An 11,433-nucleotide genomic window follows, 5' to 3' on the forward strand; every position below is an offset into this window, starting at 1 on the left:
CGCCCCGGCCGCGCGAGAGCCGAGCGGGGGGCGGGGCGAGGACCACCTCCCTCACCGGGCCTGGCCCCGCCCCGCCCCGCCCCGCGCGCGGAGGGAAGATGGCGGCGCCCAGTGCGGCGGGGCTGAGCCGGCGGCTGCGGGCCTGGCTGCCCCGGTAAGCGGGGCCGGGGGAGCGGGCGGGGTCTGCGGTTCACCCGGAAACCCACAGACAAGCGGTGGGGCGTTTCCCGGGCCGGGCCGGGCCGGCCGCACACGGCTCAGCTGTTTTCTGGGCTTGCGCGTGACGCCGCCGTGGTCTCGCGTGGGCGTCTGTGCAGCAAGCGCCGTGGGCTATCTGCGGGGCTCGGGGAACCCGGCCTCTGCGCGTGGGGTCCGTCAGAGGTGCGTGTGCTGGCCCGCGGTGTCGGAGAGGCACAGGGATCTTGGTACCTCCCTTGCTCCTCTCCAAAACACACCAAAATGCCGCTTCTTGCTGCGAAAAATGAATAAAATTCCAGTTTAAGGTATTCGCCCCACTCCCACGAGCACAGAATAGTATTTACTCAAGCCGCCCACAACCTGGGACCTCACGGTGTCAGGCCTGTGGCCGTTCGGCCCTGGGGAGGCTCGTCCGTGGGTACAGGCAGGGTCTGGCAGGGAGGCAGCGCCTGGAGCTGCAGCCTGGGACTCCCGTTCCAGCCCGTCTCTTTGGCGTGGGGATTGCCCGATAGTTTTGCAGCACAACTGTGGGCCTTGTTGTTGATTTGTGCCTCTGGCTCTGCTGCAGTAGAGAAGCAGCGATGGAGAGGAAGGCAGAGATGCCTCTCAAGTCTAACATGTCCTTCTGAGACGTGTTCACATCTGTCCACATCGCCGTCACGACATATCACGTGCGTCAGTTTACAGCCCTCCTTCTCTTGTTCTTTGCAGGCTGACGCAGGTGAGATGGAGTCGCTACAGCCCCAGTTTCTTAGAGCCAGAAGTGAACAAGGAATTGTATCAGAAACCTTGGGAGGAGCTGTCTGAGGAGGAAAAGGAAAAACTGGAGCTCAAGGCTGTTCAACCCATAAAAGCTGCTCCTCCCACTGTCTCCAGCTCTGTGTTCAGTGACCCTATGATCAGGTCAGAGAAAACATCATCTCCTCCTCTGTTACAGCTAGGTCCCATGGAGCCAAAAGGCTTGGGAGCTGTGCTGTCCTCCTCAGCCTTTACTTGCTGCGCTGCACATTGCCTTCTGTTACAGCACAGTCCCTTTATTCTGGGTTAATCTTTTCCCACAAAGCCAGTCCATTGACTGACAGTGATTAGAGATAATTACAGCAGATCTAGCAGAACCCAGGCTTAACCATGGGAACAACACAAAGGGGGGGGCTTATTTCTGTGGGTGATAAAATCAGAATTTAAATCAGATCGCATTTGGCTTTGTGTTTACAGTAAATTCACCAATATGATGATGAAGGATGGAAATAAAGTGCTGGCCAGAAGCCTCATGGCTCAGGTGAGAACTCACATTTCTTCTCACTATTATATTAAAACAATACAAAATGGAAGGCTGGGACGTCAAGCCCACTGGAATTAGGAATTACCGGAACTCAGGTCGTCTCTGCCGTCCTAATGCATTTCCCTCTGCACACACATTACTCCCACCATGATTTATCTGATAAGACGTACATTTTGTACAAGCCCCAACCTCATTCACCTCACAGACCAGGTGGTGATAGCTTAACGGAGAACATTCTCTTTCCACTCTTCAGTATCTCTTGGACCTTATGTATCGCATAAACTCAGAGAATAGCCTTAAAAGCATAATTTTCTCAAAAGATCTTCCTTCCAGCTCTCTTTCATGCCTTATCTTCTGTATAACTTGCCAATGAAGTCCCACAAATGTGTCACCTATGTGACGCAGCTTTGACCCCTGCTCTGACCTACAGTAACTGGTATTAGCTGGTGGTCCCATCTGGTGTGTTCCACCCTTGCAAGCCCTTGAAACAGGGACACACGTTGCCCAAATGTTCCCCAAGTAACTGCTGATTCCTTGTGACAGAAAAACACAGAGGCTCTGGGCTCTTGAGTCCAGGCTTTGGAGGGGAGGATGCTTAGTGCACACAGACCTGTATTCCTGTCTCCACTTTGTCCCTGCACTTCCCTGGCTTCTGGCCCAGGTTTGTGCTACTCGGCCTCCTCACCCCAAATGCAATGTCTGATAAAGAGACTGAAGAGCTGGAAGAGGGTGCAGTAAAACTTGAGTTGTTAGAGAATCCCCGACTGGCCTGTTGCCTATAGGGCTAGAAAACCAGCTGCTCAAGTGAAAATGGGGTGCTTGTAAAAGTGATGTAACTTCATGGAGTGGGATAATCCATCTGCTCTGCATGTCTCCTTTCTTCTCTTTGTCTCAAGACCCTAGAGGCCATTAAGAGGAAGCAGCTAGAGAAGTACCACAAAGCTCCAGAAGATGAGAAGGAGACAATTGAATGCAACCCTTATGTGATTTTCCACCAGGCTCTGAAAAACTGCCAGCCTATCATTGGGCTCAGCAGCATCACAAAAGGAGGCAAAACCTACCAGGTGAAAGGGGGGGCCTGGGAGCACATCTGGTCAGGAGGGAATTAGCTAGGGAAGCTGATGAACTGGTTTCCACCCCTTCAGCTCAAGCTTTCCTCTCCTTGGAAAGAGAGCAACTTTGCAATCTGGATTAAAACAGCACCTAGAAACTCTGTCCAAGATCAGAACCCCAGCCTGTGAGCATGGCAGTTCCCCTGTCAGCAGCAGTCTCTGATTCTCTGACTAGATGAGAAGAGAGGTATGCAGCAGATGATGTCCAGTGAGACAGAGATCAGTGACGGGCAGCAAAAGAATTGGCAGTCCCAGGACTACCAGTCCCATCCTCTCTGCTGCATCGTGTTGCTTGCGTAGAGGTCCCAAAGCCCTGGGGTGAGTCAGCAGAGCAGAAAAGGTGCAGAAAAGCAACGAGATGCAGTGTGATATTTAAAACATGAGCAGAACCTGTCTCTAAGTATGGGCTCTGCAACACTTGAGACTTGATAGAGAAATGAGATGTGGAGGCATTTCTCTGTCATTTAGTGCAGGGGAGTGGTGACCATCTCCCATCTCTGCTAGCACAAACCAGCCTGGATCCAGTTCCCAAACAGGCCAGAAGTCCTTACAAAGGGCAGTGTCTGCCGGCAGTACCCAAGGCTGATCAGAATTTCCATTTTGGTAGCAATGGCCAGTTTCTATGGACAGAGGAGGTGAATTGGCACAGATCAGCTGTTGGGAGCTGGTCTTACTGCAGAGAGCAGCATGTTGCCGCTGGAGTTGCAGCGGAGTGTAAATCTGCACGTGTCCAGCTGGACCTGCATGACTGCTGGAGAAGAGCAGGTTACTGCACCCTCCCAGTGTGATAACTGTTACGGTTTAAACCTTTCCCAGGTCCCTGTCCCTCTGAAGGACAATCGGAAGCGCTTCCTGGCCATGAAGTGGTTAATCACCGAGTGCAGGGAGAACAAGAACCGTCGGATGCTGATGCCCGAGAAGCTCTCCCAGGAGCTGCTCCAGGCCTTCAACAACGAAGGACCCATCATCAAGAAGAAGCACGTGCTGCACAAGATGGCAGAGGCCAACCGGGCTTACGCCCACTTCCGCTGGTGGTAGGGACTCTGTGCACGGGACACGATGCCACCAGCCCCAGGGCCTGGGGAGCAGAGCCCCAGGGCCGCCTGCCTGGGAGAAGCTGGGGAGAAGATGGAAGGGTGGAAGATCCCTTCCAGACAGCTTTTGAACTAAGCCGGGGAAAGCTCATCCGATCCCCACAAAGTTAATTTCCTTTGTGCTTGTTTGGATGGGGGAAGGGGGAATCTGAAAAAGTTACTGACCCCTGCACGGATACTCTAGTTATTTCATAATCACTTTCCTGTGAAGAGAAGCCTTAGATGTTTTTCTTAGAGCAATGCTGTACAAAATAATCTTCCACTTAGCTGTTTCCTGGGGTCTTTTAAGTCTCTCTGCTCCTGTAATCAGCAATGTTTTCCCCTTTTTGGCTGCACAGCTAAGAGCAGAGCTGGATTTTTTTCTGTACCATAACCAGCCTTAGCGTGATTGGTACAAAAGGCAATAAAAGGCCCTTTTTGATTTTTGCAACATTGTCTGCACAGATTTGATGTGAATGTTAACAGAAAAAATAAAACCAATTTTATAGGGGAGGTTTCTTGATTCCAAACCTTTGTCTCTGTTGTTCCAATCTCACACTGCTCTTTCCAGCTACCCTGGTTGTGTAAAGCCACGCGGACACCCTACACCAGAGGAGAAAATGAATATTGCAGCCTTAAGGCTTCAGTCAGGAGCAACCTTTAAGTATTGTTCATAGCTCAGCAGCTGCGTAGAGAGAAAGCAGGGCACATGTTAGTGGAAAACTTTTATTAGAAAAAATCCTTCAATAGACTATTTTGTTTCCTTTCTTCCTCTCCCATTCTTATAAGAAACATACCATAGTTGAAACTCGCTAAATTCTGAAAAAACATGACAGTTATTGTATAAAACTTATAAAACCTGTCCCTAGCTACGTGTGCTCAGGGACCTGTCCTGCTGCAGGCTGCCCTGTGGCAGGTATTGGTGGCTCGTGACCTGTGGGGGAGGCTGTGTGCATGCAGGTGCAGCCAGCGCGCTAGAAGGAGTCTGGAAAAAATAGCACTTGGTTGAGCTGTTTGTGAGGCCACAGTGTTTTCTGTGACTTGTCCCAGAGAACCAGGTACAACCTGAGCTGTGAAGGATTTCCCCTCTGCCTCGTGCAGCTCCGCTGGCTCTCGAGTGAACCAAAATGTTCTCAGCCTAAACTGTGCTTTCCTTAACACCCATATAAAATGCTGGTTTGAGCTAGAAGCCTTCCTTGCCCGTCGCTGGCAGCAGCCCAATATTAGACAAAATCAGTGTGAGAACTAGCTGAGTTAAATATGCCCTGCCCTTCCCACCTCTCCAAACCTCCTAGGTCGGGCTAGCACCAGTTGCAGCGTGATGGTTACGTGCCCAGAGGCTCTAGCCAGTATAAATCCTATTTACAGGAAGTGCTAGAAAACCATTAACGTGAAAAGAAATTCAAACTTGGTAAGAAGCTTGCTGGTGAAAGTGCTGGGGACATCTCTCCACCACTGCTGTAGAGAGGTTAATCCATCACTTCGCTGTAATAGTATTTCTGGGCAGCGTCCGTCATCTTCCAGTCGGCAGCCCGAAACTCGATGATCTCCAGCAGCAGGAGCTGGGACAGGGAGCTGAGCCCCTCCTGCAGAAGGAAGCCATCTCGGAGGAGGGAGAAGAGCTCATCCATCCGCTGGGAGTTCATCTTCTCCAGCTGCTCACCGATGCGATGGAGCTGTAGGACCAAGCAGTCCACCTTCAGAAGGAAGAGAAGATGGCTGAGTACAAAGGAATGGGGAGCTTTGGCTCATCTCTGTGGAGGTCCCCGTCAGTCACTTCTGGACCAACTCATCCTGTTCCCTCTGTTCTGGATTTCCAACAGGCGACAGTTCTGCTTCCCCCAAGTCGCTATGACAGGAGGCAGGAGAGGCTGAATGTCTCTTCTGGCAAAAGCACTGGAAAAGCACATCTGAACTCCTCTGTCTCTCAGACAAAACTGCCAGAGAAATGCACCCGCAACAGGCGGAAAAACGTTAATTTCCTGCAGGATGTCCAAGAGATGATGGCAAGGCTGAAGCTGAGGCCGGAGCAAGGAGGGGCCTCCAAGAACAGAGGGAAGTGGTTGGAACATGTGCTAAAGCTCTTAGAAAGTCCAGTGATTTGCAGGAAACAGGGGCACTAACTGGGTCTTTGGAGAAGAGGGGCAAGTCGATGGGCTGCAGCGGTGGGAGGGTTGTGCTAAGATGGAAAAAACCTCCAAAGGGACCATCCAAGGGCCCCTACATTTTACAGGAACCCCTCGCCTGAGGGGCGACTCAGCCATGCCCCATGCAGGTTGCCACACACCCAGACGTGTGCGAAGCTCCAGCTCCAGAAGAGCCTTCTCCAGCCTGCTGGGGTCTGGCACAGCATCACTGCCGCAAGCCCGGGCAGGTGAGCGGCAGCTACACAAAGCATTGCACAGCGCATCCCGGGACCTGCGGGGACACAGAGCCACTCTGCACACCTGCGGTCGCTGCAGCCATCTGCCATCACCTCCCTCGGCTGTGGTGCCTCGGCAGGTCTGTGTGACAGCTGCATTTCCAGATGTCCAGCAACCAGGGCTGCTGGAAAAGCAGCTGGTTTCTGTGAAAATGGGGGAGAGTCGTCGTCTGCATTTGATGGGAAGTGAACCTGTGTAACATCAGACAGCCCCTGCTTTGAGGGACGGCTGGGCTGCTGGGTCTGCAGTGACGACACTTGGGCAATAGGGAGAAAAGCTGCCCCAAGTGAGGATGTGCAGCCTGGGCAAGGGAGTCACAACCAGCACCTCCATCCTGCTTCCTTCTGGGCTGCCTGGCGGGTCTCCTTCCAGCACATACTGGGGAGGCAGCTCTCCCTCCTCTGCACCAGCACCCTCTGCATCCCCCCCGGGCTGTGCTTTTTGCTGGTCCTTGGCAGCACAACAGGCGCATTAGCAGCCCTCTTCCCTGCACTCACCTCTTCCTCCTTCCGCAGGCTGTCGGGCTGTGCCAGCCGGAACAGACAGTCGTAAACGGGGTTCACCAGAGCCATCATGGGCATGTTGTTCACCTGTAAGGAGGCAGGAGCCATCATTAGCTTGGGGCCAGAAAGGGAGGAGTCTGCAGCTATTTTAAATAGTTGTTCCCTTGCTGCTCTTCAAAGGAGAAGGGAGCAGAATTTAGTTGTGCTGCCAAATGCCATATTGGTGGGATTTACGTAGGAGACCAGACGTTCGAGTCTCCAGGAGCCAGAGAAGCTGAACAAATGATGTAAAAAACATCTATTTTTAAATGTAAGCAGGTAGTCATGGGAAATACACTTGTTGCAACAGCATTTTTCCTGCCTGCAGCTCTACCTGCATCATTTTCACATCTACTCCAAGCAGGCATCCAAGTACACACACTGCAGCGAAGGCTCGCAGACAAACTCCGTCAGTATGTGGGCTAGAAATTATGTGAGCACCCACGGGTCCCCCCTGGGACCTCATAGCAACTATACTAGTTCAATCTGGGACATTTGGGAGCAGGCAAATCGGGATTTCAAACACCAGGTACAAAATGAGGAAACTCAGACTTCGTGAGTGCTACCAGAGACAGCTCTGCCTCTCCAAGCCTGTTCACTTGCCTGTAGGTAGCACCAGCCGCAGCAGCATCCTCATGCTGAGAACCGGCTCTGGCCCCCACTGCCGTGCCACGGCCCTGCGGCTCCGTACAACACCCATCCAACACCCCTGCCCTGGCATCTTTGGATGCCCAGACCCTTCTGGCACCCCTAGGCAGCAGCAGGCGGGTGCTCCTGCTCCGGCTCCTTACCCTCAGGTAGTCGAAGATGTTGCAGATGAAGGTGACGTAGCAGATCCATGCCTGGAGTGAGCGGGTGCGCAGCTCCTCCCTGTCCTTGTACTCCTGCTGCAGCCGGTTCAGCAGGCTCCTCCGGAAGATGCTCTGGCCGACTTGTTTGCTCTCTGCCTATGAGCCCACAAAAGCAGGATGGAGGGATGAAATGGGAGTGTGAGAGGGGCAGGGGGATGCTGCTATGTGGGTGATGCAGGATGACGCAGATAACCTCCTGTGATTGCCCAGAGAGGCAGGAGAGCTGCAACGAACTGCCTGTGCTCGCCGGCTGCTCGTCTGGATGCTGCCACTGCACGGGGCAAGCGGCAGAAGAGGAAAGCTGGCTGAGGGGTCATAGTGCAGGGCTAGGGCGAAGCCTCTCCTGGCCCAGCCTGGGGACAACTCACACAGCTTAAGTGTTTTGCTGTCTGGACACGAGGAGCTCTCACCTGGATGATGGTGTAGCAGATGCGCCCTGCCTCCTTGCTGAACACACAGTCTTTGAGGGACTGGTCCACTATAATATTGGCCACTTTCTCCAGGTCCACATTGCTGGGCTCTGCCGAGAGGAGAAACACTGTCAGGACCCAGCACCCTTTGTGTCCTGCTTGCTCTGGGGTACCTGGAAAGCAATCAAGGTCAGCGCAGGGCCTGGTACAACCATGTTATATTGTGCAAAACCTCATGCTCACTCCCACATCAAGAGTCACAGCCCCTCTTGCACACCAGCTGCTTTGGAGATACCATCTCCAACACTGCATGGTCCTCCCAGGCTGGAGACACAGCCATCACAATGGGAAAGTGATGGAGGAAAGCAGATAATACGGGAAGCAAGAAGTTGATCTGAATCTGAAATCCCAGCACTGCTTCAAAGTTGGGTTAGCGGGAGCCAGATGTGCAAACTCCCACTGGGCTTTGAATAGAGATGTGACGGGTGAGCAGGAGATCCCGGGGGCTGGGAGGACGAGACAGCCGTGCAGCGGGGAGGGGCAGAGAGCAGGAACTGGAGAGGGGTGAGACACCAGGTCTGGGAAGAGATGCTGGGTTTGAGCAGGAGAGGAGGGTACCGCAAAATCAGAGAAAACCCCAACGATGAGAACCAGGAGCTGAGTTTGAACAGCTGCACCACTGAACACCGGGGAGAAGGTGAGAGGGGGCAAGAAGAGGCAGGGAGCAAAGACCTTCCCGGAGAAGATTCACCAATGGGACCCAGTCAGGGATGAACAGCATTTGTGAAAGAGCTTTTCTACACTTAGCAACCGGTGTTCCTTAAAGGGGTCCAAGCATCCAGCCTCATCTGCCAGCCAAGCTGCCCGTGGCAGAGGAGCTAGTAAAAAGCCTGCTGACCTTTGAGGGCTGTTTTCAGCAGCTTCTGAGTCTCAGTGTCGAATGACTGTATTTTATACTCTTCTTTGCCCGTTTCGCCCATGACTGGCTTCCTCCAAGAGTCAGGGCAATGGATGGGCTAGTGACAGTCCCTGGGGAAAGAGCACACAGAGCTTGGTTGGACAGAGAGGCAGACCTTCACCCAGCCATTTGGCAAATCCCATCTAGTGCTGGAGCACAGGCTGTTATCCTGACAGCCCCCCACCCCAAGGAAACTCCTCTGTTACTAGGGCACCCAACTCTGGCCCTGGATCTGAGCAAAGCCTCGCTCCCACATCTTTTTAACACTTGCTTTCTACCAGCCTATGATAGGACTCCATCTTCAGAGCCTTTACATTTTTCTGATAAGAAAAATGTGTTTCAGTCTGTTGATCTGCAGGTTCAAAGCGGACAGTGCACCAAGGCAACCCCAAAATACACCGATCTCCCCTCAGAAGGCTTCCCCGTGGCTATATCACAGGGAAGCACATGCAGAAGCACCCCACGGAGCCGCTCCCTTGTGCCTTTGAAACACCAATTCAGCTGGTTTCACACACAAGCCTGGGAAGAATCCAAGCCGGCACGTAAGCATCCAACACAAACTTGCCAGAGTGAGCAGAGCACCTCTCCAGCGCCGGAGCCAGGCTCCCTCAACTCCCAGCAAGACACAGCAAGCTCTGCAGCCAAATCCCCAACAGCAACAGCTCCCGTCTCATCCCCCTGCAGTCAAGCACAGCTCTCCGCAGTACCAACGGTGCTCCTAAATAGTCTCTACATTAATTTTCTTCTGCTTTGTGATACAGCAAAGACAGCAAGAGGGTACACGCGGCACAGAGAGGAAGGGCTTTCTTTGACACGCACGCAAGATGATCTGCTGGATGCAAAATGCCAGGCTGGCCAGACCCACAGCACAAACAGCAGAAGGCAATCGGCCAAATAAGTTTTGCCAGCTCATCGAAATTCCTGGGCCATTACTCACCCCTCTCTGCAAACAGGTCCCTATCTGGATTAAAGCCGAAGAGCCCATCGCCCTTTAGGGGCATGGGACACATATCGCAGGCAGCCTGACCCCTCGGACACACCACTTGCCATGAAGCCGTGGCACAACACGTAATAACTCAGAGGAGAGAGTGGAGCTCACGGGTGGGTAGAGAACCATTTCTGCCCTCCCCGCAAGGCCCAGGGCAGACTTTGTCACATGGGGGTGACAAGCTGCTCATGTTGCTCTTGCAGCCAAAGCTCTCACCTGCGCAGGGTTACCTGCCCTGGAACCTGCACAGAGGTTTCTTTCCCAGATGGATTCACAAGCAGCTGGGTGCCCTCCGTGCCACGTCTGGTTGGCAAACGCCTTCCCATCCGACCTCTCCTCCTTCTGCACCGTCTCTCTCCCTCTGTATCTGCACTCACGCCATTCTGCGCTGCCAGCAGAGCGACCCGAGCTCACCAGCAGCCCCACGTCCCACCAGCAGCATCGCTGCGTGGAAGGAACCTGGTGAGAGTTCAACGCTGCATGCAGTGAAGCAGGAAGCACCCAAGCCTGTCTGGCAGCGTCTCTGCCGCCACTGCCCGGCGCCTCTCCCAGAGCATCCTTCCCCACGGCTCCCCTGGGCCGGGCACGGCTGCTTTGAACTGCTGTGCCAAATAACCCTGCCCAGAGCAAACCACAGTGTGTGAGCATAAAACCAGCCAGGCCCCGCCTGCACTAGAGATCCTGCTGCCAGGACCACCTTGCCTGAAAGGCTGGTGGCAGTGGGTGACACCGGGCACAGCATCACCCGTGGGTACCGATTCCTCCTCTGCAAGTGGTCCCCACTGGACGAGCTGTCCCAGGGGCTGACGTGGTTGGGGTTACCGTGCTCGATCTGCCGGTGATCAGCCGGCTGGCGTGCCAGGGCCCTACCCTGCGGGGGTCATACCTGGCCGGACATGCCCCAGCCATCGCAAGGGGAGGGAGAAGAGCAGCGAGTCTCCCCTGCCGCCCCTGAGCATCCGCCCGTGCCCGCCCGAGGGGCACTACCAGCCGCCCGGGACCCCCGTCCCATCCCCGCCGAGCCGCAGGTGGAACCCTCAGCGCCGAGACACCTCCTGCCCGGGGCACCTGGGCCACCGGAGCCCCCCGGGAGCCCCCGCTGCTGCCTCGCCTCGCCCCAGCCCCGCGGGGGAGCCGCTCCGCGGGCGGCACAAGCCGAAGGGCCGCCGGGACGGAGGGAGCGGCGGATCCCGGGGAAAGCAGCCCCCCCCCCCGGTGCTCCCGGGCAGGGCAGGGGGAGCCGGGCGCAGCCCCACCGACCTGCCGGCCGCCCCCGCTGGGTCCTCTGGCCGCCGGGGCATCGCCGGAGCGTCCCGGACCCCGCCGCCCCGGCCCCGCTCCCTCCCGGCACGGCTCAGGTTTCCTCTTAGGTCATTTCCTCGCCCGAGCCGGGGGAGGGACGGGCCGGGACGGGGCGGGAGAGCAGCGGCAGCCGCCGCAGCGCCACCGCCTGCGAGCGCCGGGCCACGGCGGCCCGCGGGGGCTGGTCCCCGGCGCCCCCGCCTGTGCCAACCCCGGGCACGGACCCCTGCTCCCCCGGGAACCCCCCTCCCCCCCCCCAGGCACGGCCGGCTGCCTCCCGGCTTCCCCGGGCAT

General features: G+C 55.3%; 2 protein-coding genes across 3 annotated transcripts; one reads left to right on the plus strand and one right to left on the minus strand.

The window, feature by feature from the left end:
* Positions 1-98: 98 nt before the first annotated feature.
* MRPS7 (mitochondrial ribosomal protein S7) lies at positions 99-4,178 on the plus strand. The gene is made up of 5 exons (XM_050908436.1): positions 99-154; positions 910-1,101; positions 1,414-1,477; positions 2,377-2,544; positions 3,409-4,178. The coding sequence occupies exons 1-5, from the start codon at positions 99-101 to the stop codon at positions 3,628-3,630; spliced, it is 702 nt and encodes a 233-aa protein (XP_050764393.1). The 3' UTR covers positions 3,631-4,178.
* Positions 4,179-4,386: 208 nt separating this feature from the next.
* Positions 4,387-11,158, minus strand: MIF4GD (MIF4G domain containing). Of its 2 annotated transcripts, none has more exons than XM_050908418.1 (6): positions 11,098-11,158; positions 8,790-8,920; positions 7,892-8,001; positions 7,422-7,577; positions 6,586-6,678; positions 4,387-5,341 (listed from the first exon to the last, which is right to left on the minus strand). In XM_050908418.1, the coding sequence occupies exons 2-6, from the start codon at positions 8,869-8,871 to the stop codon at positions 5,135-5,137; spliced, it is 648 nt and encodes a 215-aa protein (XP_050764375.1). In that variant the 5' UTR covers positions 8,872-8,920; positions 11,098-11,158; the 3' UTR covers positions 4,387-5,134. The 2 variants fall into 2 exon arrangements, with proteins under 2 accessions (XP_050764375.1, XP_050764374.1); XM_050908417.1 differs by having other exon boundaries at positions 4,387-5,362.
* Positions 11,159-11,433: the final 275 nt, after the last annotated feature.

Source organism: Gymnogyps californianus, chromosome 19, assembly GCF_018139145.2.
Source record: "Gymnogyps californianus isolate 813 chromosome 19, ASM1813914v2, whole genome shotgun sequence".
Classification (NCBI taxonomy): Eukaryota; Metazoa; Chordata; class Aves; order Accipitriformes; family Cathartidae; genus Gymnogyps; species Gymnogyps californianus.